General features: G+C 37.6%; 1 protein-coding gene across 11 annotated transcripts in view; it reads right to left on the reverse strand.

Moving 5' to 3' along the window:
• The window catches only part of RAP1GDS1 (Rap1 GTPase-GDP dissociation stimulator 1), a 101,471-nt gene that overhangs the window by 7,701 nt on the left and 74,736 nt on the right, over nucleotides 1-19,034 (reverse strand). For 7 of the 11 annotated variants that reach the window (XM_080369014.1, XM_080369015.1, XM_080369009.1 and 4 more), the window contains 8 exons: nucleotides 18,886-19,032; nucleotides 10,437-10,565; nucleotides 7,872-7,997; nucleotides 5,000-5,143; nucleotides 4,597-4,728; nucleotides 4,066-4,200; nucleotides 2,344-2,469; nucleotides 1,228-1,367 (listed from right to left, as the gene is read on the reverse strand). In XM_080369014.1, the coding sequence (XP_080225140.1) occupies nucleotides 1,228-1,367; nucleotides 2,344-2,469; nucleotides 4,066-4,200; nucleotides 4,597-4,728; nucleotides 5,000-5,143; nucleotides 7,872-7,997; nucleotides 10,437-10,565; nucleotides 18,886-19,032 (1,079 nt within the window). The remainder of the gene's footprint in view (nucleotides 1-1,227; nucleotides 1,368-2,343; nucleotides 2,470-4,065; nucleotides 4,201-4,596; nucleotides 4,729-4,999; nucleotides 5,144-7,871; nucleotides 7,998-10,436; nucleotides 10,566-18,885; nucleotides 19,033-19,034) is intronic. The other 4 variants (XM_080369010.1, XM_080369017.1, XM_080369011.1 and 1 more) reach the window with 2 other exon arrangements.

Genomic DNA, 19,034 nt, shown 5'->3' on the forward strand with positions numbered 1-19,034 from the left:
TTGTTTTCCCATTTCAGTTCTATTTCCTCTATGAGTACATAAACTACATGAAAGTTCAGCTGTGATAACTGTTAACTTCTGTATTAATATCTATTTGATGCCATCAATAGTGTCTCTGTATTAAGAACTGAATTCTGTTTTGCTGTAGAAAGTATTGATAAAAACTCACAGGTGTGGCAGTGTTTGCCATAAACGTGCGCCTCAGGGACTCTATGTGTGGGGTGTAGAAAAAATGAGAACTCAGAAAAAATGAAACCTGATCAGGTTTTGCGGCTGAACATAAAATGGAGAATGGGTATGAAAAAGAGACAGTAGTATTAGAAATCAGCAATGCTTTAAATGTCTGTAAAGCCTGTTGATTTGCTTTTGGAGAGGCTCAATAGATCAGGTCCGCAATATGTTTTTCACTTCGTAAATGCCACGCATGAATGAAGAGGTCACTGTTAAAGTCTGAGTTCTCCAAACCACCCTTGCTATTTAAGCTCAGTCATGCAGCCTGTGTTCACATCAGTGAAGTCTGAGCCTGAAATAGCTTGTTTCTAGAGGAGATGCTTTTGTCCCTTCTAAGGCTGTGTTTTGCCTAATACTCTCCTGAGCAAGGAGGTGGACTTGAGCTGCTATGTAAAGGTTGATGAGAAGGTGATCCCAGAGACAGAATTCCTGCTCCACAGTTTCTCTTAGCGTCATACCTTTTGCCATGTACAACCAAACTTCTGTTAGAATTCAGAATAAATGATCATTTGTAATGACCCACTAGAATCTTAAAACTCTGAAGTATGCTGTATGAAGAGTAGGGGGACAGATAATTTCTAGATCTCCATTTTATATAAATATATAGCAAGATCTTAACAATTGAGTGCAGCGATTTTTCATATCTAGCATCATTAAAAATGTAGAAAATATGGCATGCTGAACTTCTACAGGATACAATACATATAAAAATGAGTCACGACTTAGCCACGTGAATCCTAACAGTGTTCCTTCAACTGCCCTGCCACTCTGAAATTGCATTGCCTTGTTTTTGTCGTCTTTTTAACTACATAGTTCCAGTGAGCATTTAAACCTGTTGCTTGTGTCTGACTGGCGTGTCCCAGAGGTGGAGGAGATGTAACCCATGAATTAATCAACCTGGCTCTCTAGAAGGATTACATACTGAAGGGCTTGGCTACCAATACCAAGTGCAGAGGTAACTCTTAGTTCTTACAAGCTTTTTCACCACTAACTTACTTTTGATTTGCTGTGTCGTATAAGTGCAGAAAGTAGTCTGTTGGACTCTCCCATCACACCTGCGTGATCCTTGGCTTCACACCACTCCACCAATCGTTCCACCAGTTTTACATTTTTGCCCAGCTGTTCAGCTGCTTCTGCTACATGATGCCGGAGCCAACAACACAACAAAAAAGTTGTCACTTTTTAAAGCAAGTGCTAGAAAAATAAGCTGCAAGTTACTAACTAGAAGGAGTTAGTAGAACTTCACTAGCTTGCACTGATAGTGGGAGAAGTCTAGGTTGCATGGAAGCAAGTAAAGCCAGTCAAAATGAAAACAAAATACAGGAAAACTTCATAATCCAGTTTTTAAAAACAGCTTACCGGCCAGCTAATGAGGCATGTGCATTGATTAAGAGTAGGGAAAATACAGGTGATGTCACAGCCCCAGATGAGCTAGCTCAAAATTTTAAAACCAGGAGGGACTGCTGCTAGAAGGGAGCACTGTGGTCAGTTAGATTTGGTTTTATAGACTGTAAGTCACATACAATCTTTCGATGAATTTCTATATCACATCTAATAGTTTTGCTAGAACTAGAATGGATCTTTTGAAAGAACCTGCAGGGCTGGGTCAAAAATAAATACTTGGCTAGCTTCTCTCATACTTTGAGATTTTAGTAGACCTCGGATTTTATAAATCCTCATCCTGGAACAAGCTGTTAAACTAAAAGGTGCTTGTTCATTTTGAAACTGCAGTTTATCAATTAACAAGTGCATTAGTCTGTTCCAAGGAGCTAGGTACAGCCAGGAAATGCAGTAAGTGAACAGCCAAACAGGAGTGGTAGCTTAAAATACGCCTCAATACATACTTGTAATGTGACAGTGTAGGAGAGTTCTGAAGTACAGAAGTAAATAAGCATTCTACCCCTATTCTGAGGGTCCCTGGCAGTCAATTTAGGAGTTCTGAAAAAAACCCAACCCACATTCTTATTCCTTTGTGTATGCATTAGATTTATTCCAACACTTCAGGAATAAAGTTTTAAAAAAAACTTTGCTTCTCTCTTGTAAGAATCTTGGCAGCATATCACAAACCGAACCAAAGAGAATCACTTAACATAGAGAACAGTTTATTTTTACCTTGTGCATCTATTAACATTCTTAATGTTCCCAGCAACTTGAATTGAACAGGGGGCATCTCCGATCTGAGAAATTTCAATACAGCTTCTGCAACACCAGCTGATAGCATCTTAGCCTTATTTACAACTGCATGAATAAAGAACAGGGATGATCTCAAGAACATTTCTGGAAGATGCAGTTTATTTCCAAGACAGTCCTGAAGCAAATTTTCAGACGCGGTTTGAAAAATAGCTTGTGAACACAGACTTCAGGAACATGAGTGTGCACTGACAATGCTGCGTTGTGGAAAAAATGTCATAGTTGCTAAGACACAGGTATGAAATTAAGTGCTTTTTCCTACTATGCACAACATTTTCAGTGTTCAGCCTGAACGTAAACTGAAGGTTAGACTTTTCCCCCTTTCTCTGGGAAAGGCGTCTTCCACAAAATGCATCAAATAGAAGCCCAGGCTGGTACTTGCACCCCAAAATATGAGGAATCTTCTCTGGTTCCCAACAACACTCTTCTATTTCACACAGGCAAAGGAACTAAAGCACCTAAGTAGCACAATAGTCTCTTGCCTGGTTTGAATACTTTATACAAACAACACGTGGCCTGACATGTCCGGAGCCTGTAGTCCTTGTATTGCCCCTCCAAACTCTCATTCATCCCCTCCTCTAGTCTACCTTTTTACACTTTCATGGAGCTGTCTGAAATATATGTAAGGTGCAAATGTGGTCCAATATTGTACTCAGAAAAAAGTAGTTCTTTCATATTCAAAGTAGTGTTTAATAAGCAGTTCATCACTGAGGCTGGTTATTACTTGCTCATTTTTCTGTAACAATATACATGAAATCTTAAGTAGGTCTCTGGCAGACATGCTTTTGAGCATAGGCTACAGGAAAGCTTGCCGACTGATGGAAGCTAATAGCATTGCTCAGCTGAGAAACGTAAGCAAATGGCATGCTGTGAAGCTGCATGGGTTTAGTTATGTACGCATGATCATTTTTTAGAAAGTTCTGGTTTGCCAAAACTGGAAATAGTAAAATAAGGTTAAATGGATGAAAGGCTTATTTTTGGCTTGGTATGAGAAAGCATATGCAAGTATTAGAAACGTGCTTTGTTTTTATGTGCATATGCCCTGCCTTTTATGCTTGGGTAATCTAAACTCATACAAATTAAGTTATTAAAATGAAAAAATTAGCATTCAGTTCATTGCCTACAAACAGTAACTAATTGCAATAGGCTGGCTATTCTAGCAGTCTACTTCTAGCTCTAATATGGGAATTGTCAAAGCATCAGGAAGTTACAGTAAGATGCAGTGTTTCAACAAAGCTGGCACTGCTCCCTGGTGGGGGCCCTTTAGCTGTGAGAGAGATCCCAAATGAAACAAACAAACAAAAAAAAGTAGAAATACAGTGCTCTGGAGACAGAAAGGATTGAGAAATCATATCCAAGGCCTCCTCAGCTCCCTGCCCATTACAAAGCTGCCCTTGCCGTGATGAGGGATAATACGTGGGATCAAAGTTGCAAAGGAATGGTCAATGTGCCTGTGATATATATAAACTGCTTGTCACGGCTGCTGTGCAGAAGACATAAAAGCAATGACGGGCCTGAATGAAAAGCAGCAGTCTGACCTGCCTCTAGGACTCAGAGAGTTCTCCCTCCCTCATCCCCTGGAGGGGGGCAGAGGGAGAACAGAACTTCACCTTCGGGTAATTAGCAATGCAAAGTGAGGCTTACCAGGAATAGCCAGGTTTCTGAGAGCACTCAGTGCAGCATGCTGCACAGTTACATTTCCATCCTCCACATGTCTGTCTAGCAGATCCATCAGCTTTTGAACTATGCCATTATCCACCATATGGATGCAGTTTCCGTCTGTGTGAGATAAGTCACTTGTGAATGGAAGGTTATTACTAAGATTTTTACAAGAGCTTTTTAAGAATAGAAGGGTTACCCATTTCCTTGCTCATTTCTAGATTTCATTGCTGAGAATTTGACCACCATCATCAATGGGAGCTGCAATGCTCATGACAAATTTAAGAGTGATGGTTGAAGGCAGCAGAAATCCCCTATACCTCTACAAATGTGAAACAGTATTTTTTAAAGTAGGTTTAACACTTTTCAGGGTTATAAAGTATAAAACTACTGATGTTGCTGTATAGCTTAATATCAGGTTTACCGCAACATACAGTTTTTGTTTGTAGCTGTACAGACAGAGCATGATAGAAGGGCACAGATAAATTTACATAAGCTATTATGGCATATTCTTACCATTTCTGGCAAAATTTGCAATAGCCAATGCTCCTGCAAGCTGTAGCTGATGGCTATTGGACGGAATCCATGAAAGTACTCTTTGGAACACACTGCCTTTTCCTCCTTCAAATAACTTTTGCATGGATTCATCTGGGGTAGAAAAGCACAGACAATCAGCAAGCCAAAGAAGTGTTTGTTAGGGAAAATTCTCTTTATATTTGTGAAGCTCTGCTGGCTTCACTACAATTAATCCATTCTTGCAATGGGATGAGAGACAAAATCTGACCTATTAAATGTTAACTGGCAGGTAGCAGGTCCTCTAGGTTATTTAGAAAATTAATAAATAGTAAAATTCAGCAGCCAAATGGCATTACAAGTATCTGTTGTTGCTTTGCAGAAGATAGTGACACACCGTACTCACCTCCAAGCAATAATAAAACCATAAGATCAGAAGCTGTTTTAAGCTCTGCAATATCATCCTCTTTGTCACTGTCCACAGTCTTCTGGACAATCTCAAGTAAGCACTCCACCAAGCCTGCTTCAACAAGCTGCAGTTTAATGACATCTGAAGAATAGTATGGATAATAGAAGTAAGAATCATGATTTTAAATACATCTATTTTACAAACATGCAGGACAGACTGTGAAAGGAAGCAGCGATGTCAGTGGTTTCAAAGAGAGCTTGGGTAGATAAAACTTGCAACTTCCCTATCTTAAATTCTCAGGGCCAACTTTATTCATTTACCAGGCATTCCCCCTGCTCTGGAATGCCTGTAGAGCAAAATTTTACACTGAAGCTGCATGGAGCTGCTCTTGACTTCTCAAAAATGAGGGTATTTCTCTACAGCAAACTTCTGGCATCTCAGTCACCATGCAGCAGACTCATAAGGACTGTGCTATGTTTGGGCTTTCAAAAGACTTTGGACTGTGTTGCAGAACAAACTTGGGGTTTCTTATTGTTTCATGTACTTTACTGAGATGTGCAAGTATGACACATAGAACTTTTTGATGAAATCTCAAGAGCAAGTCATCAGTCATTGCTTTTAGCTGAGCCAGAATCTGTGCTGTTTGTTGGAAGTACAGTAGGGCCAAACCCAAAAGGCTGGGTTGGGAGAGAAATGTGATTGAAGAAAAACTGGAAACTAATGAGGTAAACTAATTTCTTAGTTGTTATTGGCAATGAGGCTCAACAGAGGTGATAAACATGTTTTTCAGGTGGTGACATAGGATTTGGGAGTAATGTTTTTTCTATTGTTTCTACAACATAATCTTTAACAGGTTTTTCCCTGTGAACTTGAAGCTGGGAAATCTCCTTTACATGCCTAATCTCCCTTTCTGTTAAGGTTGTCTGGCAGGCTGCCTGATGCCATGTTATGTCTTTCTGATCAGTGAAAGTGATTCTGGTAGTTTTTGCATGCTGATTTTAGAAAGCACAGTCAAACTACTGCAGAAACGTGCAAACAAATTGATTTCTCTTAGCTTTCTGTGTGAAATGGGTGTTTTAACAATAAGAAGTTTAAGCAAAGTTGAAATACTTTTGAAGGCCAAAGCTTTGGAAGTATTTTTGTCACATAGTTTACAAGCAACAGTTAGGTGAGGAAACAGTTCTGCCTCTGGTGAAGGAAGACTCTGAATGAATCTCAATTTCCTCTTGTCACTAGGCTTTTTGTCTGCGTGAAATTAATTGTTCCTCTAAGAGCAGCTGACCTTCTCATGAACTTTGTCAGGGAATGCAAAATATCCAGTCAGGATTTTTTTAATCTTTTTGCACTTTTGCACCCAGGTACTTTAAAATATAGAGAGTTCCCTTAGTTACAAAATACCATGTTACAATGTTCTGTGGTTTGAAATACAAATTGCTACACCAGTGTGCTTGAACAGCAGCAAACCAAAACAAACATAAAAAACGCCTCAAAAAACCCCAACTACTAAAATGCAGACTCTGCAAATACTTTAGATGTTTTTGCCTTCCGACCTATTGCTAATTATCTACAGTCAAAAGCACCCAAATGGTACCAGCACAGTGAACTCCTTTAAGTATGCCTTGAATCCACAGTGGAAGAGTTCAGCTGACTACCTCATACCATGCAAGCACCTGAGTTGTGTTCAGCAGCAGCAAACTAATCAAATTTTATTGTGACTATAAAACATAGGCTAAGAAAAATTAAACTCTGAACTTAAATATGTCAAACTCGCAACAGGTTCAACCCAATTCTGTGTAAGTCTCCAAGGATGGAACTCTTCTAGCAACTTGCTAGTTATTATATAATAAATGAATATATTTTGCCAAGATATGCATTTTCAGAACTGTAAAAAGAAATTCGGTTTTCACATACCACTTAAAAGACAACTTCTTAAATTGAAGTAAAAATTTATCTTGATTTATATTATGTAAAAAAAGAAACAGACAGTGTGTACAACACAGTTGGATGAAACCTAAATCTTCAGAGTTTACAATTCTATCTAATAATTTATCCCATTCAAATGATCTTTAATGCTGAGGTGATTAAAATAAGGTTATAGTGCCACCAAATACTATGATGCCTTTCATACTCCGAAGTGCTTCCCACTTCAGTCCAGCTCCACCTGTTAACTCAGTTCTGTTTCCTTAACAGGCAGATGGGAGTTACACAAACCACTCAGAGCTACTTTGGGAGGAACATCCTGGAGGGTTGACTGGGCACACAGCACTGCCTGCTCCGGCTTGAGCAGTGAACCAAACTCAGGTCTCCTGGGGCTACCATAATATGTGACCAAATTAAAATTAAACACCCAAATTAAATTCATATGATCGATCTGTCAATGGACAATAGGGGGAGAGCATCCAGCTCTTAATTCTGCAATTAACATGCCCCTTGCAAAAATAACGTCCATACGAAATGGAACTGCCAGGGGTTCTACAATCCCAGAAAATGACATAATGACTCATGTCCTGGTGCTGTAACGGCCTATGAACGCTTGAGCCCGTGTTTTGCAGACAAATATTGTAAAGCCCTTTAAAAAGCCGCTTTTAATATTCCTACTGTGGTTACAGGGAAATAGAATACAACATAATCGTATATAGAGTGAATCAGAGGTGAAATTAGCATCAACAATTTTTTGGCTCCTGTCATATGCTCAGACAAGACTCATACACTTTATATGAAACTATCACCATGAGGATCAGTCACGGTGGCTTTTGAACAAGGCAGCCAGTTACTCTGCATTTAGTCCCTGAGAAAGACACTGATATACCAAAATATATACAAGGGAATAAACAAAATACAGCGTAAGGGAAAAAAATCAATTTCCCACCATTTTCTGCCAGGGGAGCCAAAACTTCAAAAATCATCTCTTTTTTATCATGCTCTATTTGCTTCTTGAACAGTTTCACAAGCTCTTCAGCGATGTTTGTGTAGGCAAACTGTTCTTTACTTGACTCTGTGAAGCAAAAGGAAAAACTCAGTATCAAGTCAACAAACCACATCAAAAGGTAGGACTATTTTTTTCTCTTTATTACCAGGTTTATTCGGTAAGATGACTAATAGTGCTCTTCACAGACAAGAACAATAGACATGCTTGTCACTAAATAAAAAGACAAATGTCTAACACTTTAAGATAAATGTACTGACTTGAATTAATTATGACTAAGGGTGTTAAAAATATATAAATATATGATCAAGGCTGTTGGGGCTGTTTCTGCCCAACAGAATGTAAAGGTAGCTATAGAAACAGTAAATTACAAAAATTGTTAAGCATTTGATTCCCCTCAGCTTAACAGGAAGAGAGGAGATTATATACTGCATTTTCTATGGGCGAGATGAAGAGTCATACTGAATGCTTTAGTATTTACATGGCTTTATGATGGTGACATTTCCTTCTAAACCTGTGTGTGGCTGTTGCAGGGCCATTTCATACTGCACAGATAGCATAAAGTGGCTTTGCAGATGGGCTGCTTTGCTACCAGGAGATCAGCCAGCAGGTAACGGTTCTTCAAATGTACATTCAACAAAAGCATCTCCTATTCTATTGCCTGTATCTTATTCCTACTCACTGGCAGTATCACAGGGGGTGCAGGTGGTAGGGGCTGGTGTTCTGCATTCTGCAGTTGCCACCTCCTGAGGACCATCTGTAGATAGAAAACCTTCCAGCACCTTTGCTACTGCTCTAATGGATGGTTAGGGATTATTCTAATGTAGAATTAACCCCAAGGACTGGGGAAAAGCATGAACTGCAGACCTAGACCCTTTTGTGCATATCCCATTATTGGTTTCTCTCAATATGCAGAAGTACATAACATATTCTAAGAGGATTTTTGATTGTTCCAGTGTTTTTAAAAGCAGAACATCACTCTCTTTATTGGGTTTTTGACCTGCTTTGACACAGAATAAAAGTTTCATATAATGCTTCTCAAGGGATCTGTGCAATGCAGTTGTCTCTTAAGTGATAAAAAATGACAACTGCATAATAAAATTCCCTGAAGTTAAAAGGCAAAAATAAAATATTACTGTTACAATGTGATTGACTAAGCTGTTGCTTAAGGGAGATAAAAGTATTACAAGCTAAATTAATTTTGTGCCAATCTTAAAGAACGAGCATCTTTTTGGTGTATGGGAACAGGAAGAGAAGCAGCTGCTGTTAAGCTCCTTTCCCATGGTTCTTATTATGCAACTGGACAGAGCTGGATCTTTCCAAAGATTGAAAGGAAATGTAGTTCTCAGTAAAGATACCATTTATTATATTTAAAATCCTTCTGGTTTTTAGTTGCATTTAAGCACTAGAATTTCTAGTACACATCTTGTATTATACTTCCTGCTGTGCAGACACAATACACAGTGCCCATCTTTAAGACATCTGATATATTCATTTCTTTAGGGCTATTTTGATGGCTCTTTCAGTTGTTGGTTTGTTAAGCAGACTTGTCTGCTATAAGCAAAGGTATTATGCGTGTGATCAGACTACACTAGATAACATGATAGTCTCTCTGGCCTTGAAATCTATGTATTTAGGAATTATTAATTGTGAATAACTTCAGGCCACCAAACAGTACAAACTCACAGATATATTTTTCATATTTTAACTGCTGAAATCTTCTTAGAAATACAGGATGATATCATATCATAACTACTCTGATATTGTACTTCAGTGCAAAAAAACTCTTAAGACTAAAATTTCAGAAAATAGGTTAACAAAAGAACAGCAGTGTAAAATACAAGTGATAACAAAACAGGGGGTCTAACAGCCTGTTGGTTTACACTTGATGGAATTCCAATGGATACTAATCTACCTGCAAAGACATTGGATAAAAACAGGACCACAAACTTCTTCAATTTAAATGAAGTTGTAACTAAACTTGCTGAAAATAATATCTACAGCTAGTAGTATTCATGATTTATACATATAAGTATTTAGACTAGAACATGTTCAAACTCTACACCTAAAAGAATATTGTATAGGCAGATTTATGAACTATGCCTGTCTCTGTTTCATTCAGTGATTTCCATGAGCCAAATTTAATCCTGATATAACTTCATGGAGCTACACTAGGATACATAATTTATATTATTAATAAATAATTCACAGTAAGCAACAGCGCTCAGGAAGTACTGTTTAGATGATTTAAAATGTGCTTAGTTGCATTGAAGAACGTTAACATAAAACATAAGGTTGTACTAAGTACCCAAATAAATTTCAGTTACTGAAGGGGGGGGGAGGGAAAGACAGCTATAGATTTTAGAGACGTTAAGCAGAAATTGTTTGCTTTGAATTCTGAATGTACCAAACGGAACAGAACAAGCATCAGTGCAAAGCCTGCGTTAGTCTTAAGATCCAACTGGATGAAAACTGGATGTAAATTTGAAATTAATATTGTGGACTTACCAAGTTCTGCTAAATTGCCAAATGCAACAAGGCACATCTCTGTCAGAGCTGCATTTTGGCAATGAATACCCAACAATTTCACTAATGTAGGAATAACACCCATATTGATAAGCTGTGACTGCAGGGTATCTACATAAAAAGAAAGTACAACAGTAAGTTTACATTTCTGTTCTGAAAAAGCATTTTTCACACAAAGCAACTTCTAGTCTAAGCAGCATTAAAATGTCTGTCTCCTGTACCCTTCTACACTAGGATCTGGTCCAGACTTGTGATGTGGACTTATAATTTCCCCTGTTCCTGCCAATGGGATGTATTCCCAGAAATATTCCCTCCTGATCTGGTCATAGGGTATAGGGAATTATGCAGCTACTGATAATTTTGTGGTTATCACGGTCCTAATACATGCTGGGTTTGATTCTGAGCTCACTGAGAGTAGCTGACTGAAATCAAACAAAACTACATCAGTGAAATAATTATCTGAGAGCTTGTTCCTATATACTGTTTTCCCTTAAAGATAAAAAGTGGAAAATTAAAATTAGAATGAATATAAACTGCCACTGAAATAAACATGAAAAGTTTTATAAACACAGGAAGTCACAATGTAGATTATGAGGAGCTTGAGAAAAAAGAAAGTTTAATAAAGACAAAAAAATGGAAGGTTTAAGAAAAGTCCTTAGAAGCCATTCTGATCATTTCTTGCATAGAATGAAAGTTTATAGTATTTACAAGTAAGAAAGTTATTGCTCCTAGATGTCTGTAAATAGAAAGATGCTTTGATGGTTAGGCAGAAACATGATTGTTTTAAAGGATTATTTATAACAATATTTTCTCTTACATGTTTTACCTATAACATAGCAAAGAAGAAAAACATTGTTTCACAGTTGAATAGAATGAAGCAGACATGAACACACCAGCTGTTGTTTAGTAATTTTCCTAAGCTTTGTTTCTAACCAGTTTAACTATGTTTAGATGTTACACGCTCAAAAGACAAGGATCCAAAGCCCAGTGACTTCCAAGAGAATTGTATTAGTTCATTTAGCTTTGGGTCAAGCCCTGCAGGGGAATTATTTCTTTCTTTTCCTATTTTTTAAGTATTTCATTCCAAGCAACTGAAATCAATTGGAGTTTTTATACCTGTAGAATCAGACGCATAAATATTGCAGATTTTTACAGGGAGATAAAACCATATTACATCTCAAGACTAGCATATTTAGTATCATCTCATGCTCTCAGAAAACTCTTTGCCTTCATGATTCTGCCAAGTGTGTCTGGATTTTCATATAATAAAAATTATGAAAAATTCTGGAATGTTTAGTTCATTTATATGCAGTGTAAAACACTTTAATAATAATTATCGATTTGGTACACTAGATAAACGAATGGCACTGTTATTGCAGGTTATTGGGGATGAGCAGGAATCCTTATGGCTTGACATCTTTCATAAAACTGTATTACTTACCAGTAACTGAATTTCCTTTTCTGGGGGGAGGGTTTACCTCTTCCACAGATTGGTGGTTTTTACAGAATTTTATGAGAACGCCATGTCAGACATCAAAGAGCTGTTGAAGTTGTCAAATTTCAGGTAAGTACAAATTGCACTAGCGCATGCATTGAATGCCATTTTACCTCCAGCAGATGTGTGAGTCACTACTACACCCTCTTACTTCATTTCAAATGGGCTGTGAAAATCTGTCTCTGAATAGGAAAATAGGGGAGGGGGGAGCTGAAATGGTTCTGTGGAGAAAATGATCATGTAGGAGAACTCAAGTTACTGGTAAATAATCTGTTTTTGTCCTCGGTTTGTGATTGTCCCCTGCAGACACTTAAAAATTCTGAAGGAAAAATGGTAGTCATGGAGAACAGGAGAACAGAGACACAAACCACAAATGCCATAGAAAATTATGTGGAAAGAAATTGCTTTGTTACTAGACTGCCTTTAGTGACTCTAGCATCACTTTATTCGACTGTAATGGACAAAGAGACAATTCATCTCTACGGGCTTCATTTGGCAATGTGTTCTGACATCAGAAGCATAAAGTATATTTTGAGTAGGGTTTTTTTTTTCTGCTATCTCTTTCTTAATACAAAATATATAAAAAGCATAGAGGAGAATACCAGTGGAAAAAGGGAAACCATATCCACCTTTGAAAGGAAACTAGAATCTTAGCCAAATAGAAAGATACATTGTTCAAGAGAGCATGGAGTGTACTGAAGGGCCTAAAAGGCCTGAGTGTACTAAAAGGGCCTTTCCTAAGTAGGAAAAAAGAGAAAAAGAAATATACCAAGAAAGAACAATTGGACTGGGTCAAACCAGTGACAGATATACAGGTCATACTGGTCTCATTTCCCTGGAGTAGAATGGTGGCACCTGAGCACAGGAATGGTCTACAGTGGTAGGAATGGGATTATAAGAATTGTCAATAAGGTAAACTATTGATACCTTAACAGCAGTAAGTGAAAGGATAAATTTTCTCCTCTGTCAAAGACAGAACAACGTTGTAAGTCACAAAGCTGCATAGGAGACGAAACCTTTTTTGGGGAAAAAAAAAAAAAGACTGCCAGCAGCTCTTTGCTATGTTTATACTTAAGCCTGGGCTTGCCATACAAATTCTGAACTTGCCATTTACATCTGTCATTACCACCAATAAAAGGCTCTTTCTCTAGTAAAAAATGCAAGATCAAAACCAGTTAAGAAGTAGTTTAAGGGTATTGTATTAGGTTTCTCACTGGTATGGAGACCTACAGCACTTTTCAGAGAAATTAAAAACATCCAAGTGGATCAGCGTTAGCTGCAGGGACTGCCTGCCAGCAGTTCCCTGGCTGTCCTACGAAAGACTGCAGAGTGGGTAACTTGGAATAGCGTATGTCCACCTTTCACTGCACAAAGTGTTAAGGTCCTACTAGAGCAGGAGACAAATTCAGGGGACACATGCATCCATCCTACAAGCAGTTGCCCGACACCGGACTGAAGTGAGCCATGAAGCCAGGCAACATCCTGTCTCAGGATGAAACAGCATTTCTACCAGCTTCCTAAGCAGAACTTTGGGTGTAGTGAGCCAGAAGCATGAAAACCTGAATGCCTCTTCTGAATTTATGACTTAAAGCCACAAAAGAAACTCTCAAATTTTACAATGCTATCACATGCTGCACTAGTAAAACACATCTGTGTTCGCTCGGGGTGAAAAGCACCGACAGTGATGCTGTACAGGTAGATAAAAGGCAATCAATACATGCGCCAGCACAAAGAATTACCTACCTAAAACTCAAATTTCAATGGCTCCATGTCCTTCGGTGACACACATGGAAACTCCAAACAATAAGATCTGGGGAGAATATCCCAAATTGAGAACTTTATTGGGGGCATTTAAGTTTAAAATGCTGATTTAGGTTAGTTCATGGTTTTGGACAGAATTTCAGAAAACAACTAATCATGTTGTGTTTCATCAGTAACCGTGAATTTAATGTTAAAGGAAAATCTGTTTTGTACAATTTGGTGGCATAATTTTGTACCCTAGAGAAACCTGCTTGCAATCCCCGTGTCTGTGTTAGATCATTATATAACATATAAATGATTGTATTGATTATCTCACTATCATAAGAAACATACTTTTTATCTGATTTTACATGCTTTAGGTTATTTTGCATTTAAGTATATTTAGGTCTTGAAAGCATGCTAGACATCTTTAGCTGTGATGTAAATGAAACAAAAGAACACGGCAAGCATGAAAATTAGCAAAGGTAAGTCTTAGACGGAAGCATTACTAGAATATTGCTGTTAGACCATAATAATGGTGCCATGAGTCTCGTTTTCATTTCTTGTGTATTTACATACAGATGGTAAACAGAGAAAATCAGTCCCCAACATTCATTCCAGTCACTGAGAGTTTTGTGAGAATAAGAAAAGCTTGGCAGTTATATGATTTAACATCAGGATGTTGCATTTTACGAAGGCACTGTAGGAAAGACAACCTTGACAGACTGAAGTTTAATATGAAATGAAATGAGGAAGCAACCAATACATGATTGTATTTATCTACATATATATGCCCATATATAAACGTATGTATAATTTTACACATGCATACTGAATCCAGTTAACCTTATCTCCAATCTGATACGTAATAAGCCAACTGGCCTAGTTCTTCCACCATTTCTGCTTCTTTAAAAATGCTTTCCTGGTTTGTTTTATAAATCTCAAGAGACAATTAGCTACCTTATAGACTGATCCCATTAACTTGTAAATAGTCTGGGCTCACAGGATTATGAGATATGCAGAATAACTACTCGTGTCACTAACTCTTTTACGTAAGCGTTTGCATGTGATTATTAGTTTTATTAGATTAGTTATTAGTTTTTCACTCTTTAGCCAAGCCTGCTTTGCCTCTTGCTCTTAAGCAGATTCATAGCTTACACAGAGACTATATGGCATAACAGTCTTCAGAATGGGAGAAGCACAACAACATACTGAACCCACTGAAAGGTACCAAAACAGCAGCTTTAAGCATAGGTGCTCTGTACCCCAAATGAAGTCGGAATAGCTTGAAAAAGAATTATTGTAGGTTTTTGCCAAGACTTGCTTCTTTCAGGATTCAGCTATGAGCAAAAACATTCACGAACATGTGTGACACATTTGTTTTGCTCCTAGCCATAGCTGCAACTCTGCATCTTAAGAACAAGTAATGGAAAGTAGGGATGAGCTATTTGTGTCTGATTGAATTTGGGTAGTAAAATACGATTATGACAGAGAGGGCCAAGATAATCTGGGCTGAAGGCAAAGGGATGCGTCCCATCAGAAAAAAACCCCTCTGATTACTAGCAATGCAATTAAAAACAAACACTTTTTTTTGAAGCTTAAAAAAACTGCAAGAGATGCCAGAGCCGAGTTTGTTCTGTTAACCTTGCAGTGACTACTGAAATTAAAAGATACCAAAGAGGTAAAGGAAGAATTGACAGCAGGCAAAAATAATTCCTGAACACAAGCAGATGGCACAAGAACCTTGTAAAGGGAATATTAGTTTTAAAGTTTAGACAACAGTGTTATGAATGGAGCTATAATTGCAAGCTGATTGTCCAGAATGAGGACAAGGCACAAGAATGCTCCATTAATTTGCTCCATTTAGGAAAAAGTAAGCATGACTCACAGCTGCTCTTTAGTTGCCGTTTTTGTAAAACTCATGTGTGATAAATTCCTGTACTAATTCAAAAACTTAAAGTACTCAGGAATGAGTCTCTCATATTAAAAAATAAGGTGGTTGATAGCTATTAAAAAAAGTAGTACATATTGGAAAAAGAGGGCAATTAGTTGACTGGGAATGACATACTGTTTAGAATCAAATAAAACAATTTATATACTCTTTGCTCATAACATGCTACGGATCAAAAAATATTTGGGTGTTCACAGATAATTAGATGCAACTAAGAACCAAATATGCTGTAATCATCCTTATCTGGATAGCTAGTGCAACTTAAGAGTGCAAGTCATTGAAAACAGTAAAGAAATCTTCAAAGAAGTCCCCACCTGTAATTTTGTAACATAGCATGCTAAGCAGGAAAAGATTACAGAAACAAGAAAAGAGAAGGTAAAACTGCTATTTCAAAGACTGAAACACTTCCTTCTTACATTTCTAATACTACTTCTTTTATTTTTGTCCAATTTGTTTCCATAACTACAAAGCGAGCTGGGACTCCAGGCTGCAACCCAGTGCTACCCATCCTTCACCAAAACAAATGGAGTGTTTATCTTCTTCCTAAGTAATATGGGATCAAGCCTTTGCAAGTAAATTCTGAAAATGCTACCCACTGATCTGTGAGCACAATTAACTGTCAGAGCAATCTGAGTTCTCTTGTTTAACAGGTCAGCAAAGAACTGCATTTAGTCATACTATTATTCATCTGACGCTGCAATGTGTGCAAGTCAATGGATGTCTTGGGTTCGTGTTTGACAGACTGTTGTCCTGAAATCTACCGTGGTCTGCAGGTGATATTTTTAGAGCAGTTCACAACTATGGTCCAATTGTACTTGTGGCTCTTAAAATAAAACCGACATGACAGGTCAACTAACTGACTCTCCGTTCACATGCTGCAGGTGCAGTCACTGAGTTTTCTTCTAAAAAATTAATTCTTTAATTTATTTATTTAATATTGATTTGGCAGATTTTTTGGGGGTTTAGTTCAGTGGTTGCCTTAGTCGGTGAGCAAATTCACAGTGGAACTAGAGAACACAGGTCCTTTGAGCAACCTGTCTAATGGAAAGTGTACCTGCCCATGGCAGAGGGTTGGAACCAAATAATCTTTACGGTCCCTTCCAACTCAAACCATTCTATGATTCTAAGTCTTACACAGCACAGCCACAGGTCCTGGGCCAAACAGGAGCTAGGTCCCTACTCGAGGTCTTTTCTCATGAAGACCACCAAGCATATGGGGAAAGCCCCCAGTATTCCTCCCTGATGTGGTAGTAGGACAGGATGGTGGTGTGCACCCAGGTCCAGAAGCTGGGAATACTCCTGCATTTCTCACTTCTGACATTGCTTCAGTGGCTCCTGTGAATATTGTGTCAGTTTGTTAGTTCATGCGAAATGAAAGATGTCATTTAGCAGAGTAGAGAGCCACTAGTGAATCCTCCTTAGTTGTCACTGAACTACACAACTGCTTTATTGATTGCATCAGAATAAGCTTTCTTACTAGATGGAATGAGTCATGTATTCAATGTTCATAACAGTTAAAGTGTTCAGAAGCTGCTTGTTTGCGAGATTTATCTCATAATTAGTTTTCCTAGGGAATATCTGCTGGGAGTTTGGTCACCGAAGCAAAACTGATACAGTATCTCTTCACAGCCCTCTTGGACTCATCTGTCTTCTGCTACCAAATATACTAGATGCTCCTTAGTCTTAATCCAGAGGATTCTGGTAGCTTAGAAGTGAGAATATCTATTTGTTTCAAATATTTTAACAAATAAGGAAAATAGAAAGTTAACGCTATGAAATGTAATAAAATGTGACGCTCATGCAGACACCAAGCAAAACAATTCCTGAAAACTACATAAAATAAAGGAACTAGAAAGTTGCTATTTGGAGAAGGAGGAGGACATACTGTAAACAAGTATTCTTAGACAACACTAGGAAAGGAGGAGGAAAGCAAGCATGTAAGAACAAGAGAAAGAGATGAGACATATACAATAGTGATATTTGGAGGTGGAAAAGTAACATTAAGAGCGGAGAGATCCAGAGAGATGGCACAGAAAACACACAAGGAAACTATGCTAGAAGAGACGATAAAGCAGATTAAAAATTTATACAGTAAAGGTAAAAAAAAGTTAAGCCTATGGACCATCCTGAAAAGTAGAAGAGTTTGGGGGACATAGGTTTGGAAAGTGAGTTACAGCAAGTGACAACATTAAGGAAATAGTGAGTAGCTAATAAAGAAGCTACTTCTTCCTATCATAAAACACTACAATTCAGGAAATGGGCATGATTGAAGACAAAATGTGATTAGCTAACTACATGTGCAATCTGTGCCATTACAAGTCAGGAGAACAGCCACTATTTAGCTTTCCTCATTTATCCCCGTTTTCTTAGAGATTCAAATTTTAAAAAACTTGGAAATGTGTGAATGCTGTAAAATATACTTTGGCATATTACCATGTTTGCATGCAGAAGCAAACTAGGTACTAAAATATCAGTATGTTTATACAACTAGTGTAGAACACTATTTTCTTACCCTTAGTGCTCAAGGATTTCTCATTTAAGATACTATCTTGTGTTTTTGTCCCAGCCCCTAAACATCTCCATTTAATGGCATAAAGAAAATAAATTTATAATCTGTAGACACAGAACATACACATGTTGAACATACACATTAATTATTCCCCATTTATCTTAGAAGAAAGTAACATGTGGTTTTATATACATTTCACAAGGAGAAAAATAATTAAGGAAAGCGGTTTGGCATACATACCCCCAAATCATCAAGACAACACTGCATGCCTGCAACAAATTAGTCTTATGGTGTTTGATACTAAATGAAAAAGAGAGGACTTAATGTAGCCTTCTAGTTTACTTCTGTAAATCTTGGTTGGTTTTTTTTTCCAAAAATCTTGGGTTTTTCTTGGTTTTTTTAAATAATTTAAAAAAAAGTTGTTTCCTAAGGTGTATGATATATCTCCATGTATTGCTTTTAGACAAAGTAGTAAATTCCAGATGTCAATTTTAAAATTTTATACGATATGCTATATGGAATTGCATCAGGAAGATATCTAGTATTTTTGGGAACATAATTTTACTGAAACAGAAAATTGTATATGTGAATTGAGGTACTTGATCTTTTCAGAATAACTTAGTGTTTGTATCCACAGTGTAAACCTACAGTTGACTTTAACTTTTCTCTTTTTTTTTTTTTTTTTGATGGGATTGTTCTCCTGGTAGACATAAAGCAAATTTTTGGTGTTGTTTACCATTCTCATTGCTATAGTTCATCAGCATGCCACAAAAGACAGTCAAGAGCTTCTCACTGGCTGGATCTGTTTTACTGCAAAGTGACCTTATATGGTCTACTACAATATGTGCACCACCTGCATGGTCAACTGCGTTCCTGCCCTCATCT

The sequence above is a fragment of the Falco punctatus genome (genome assembly GCF_963210335.1).
Source record: "Falco punctatus genome assembly, chromosome: 1".
NCBI classification, from domain to species: Eukaryota; Metazoa; Chordata; class Aves; order Falconiformes; family Falconidae; genus Falco; species Falco punctatus.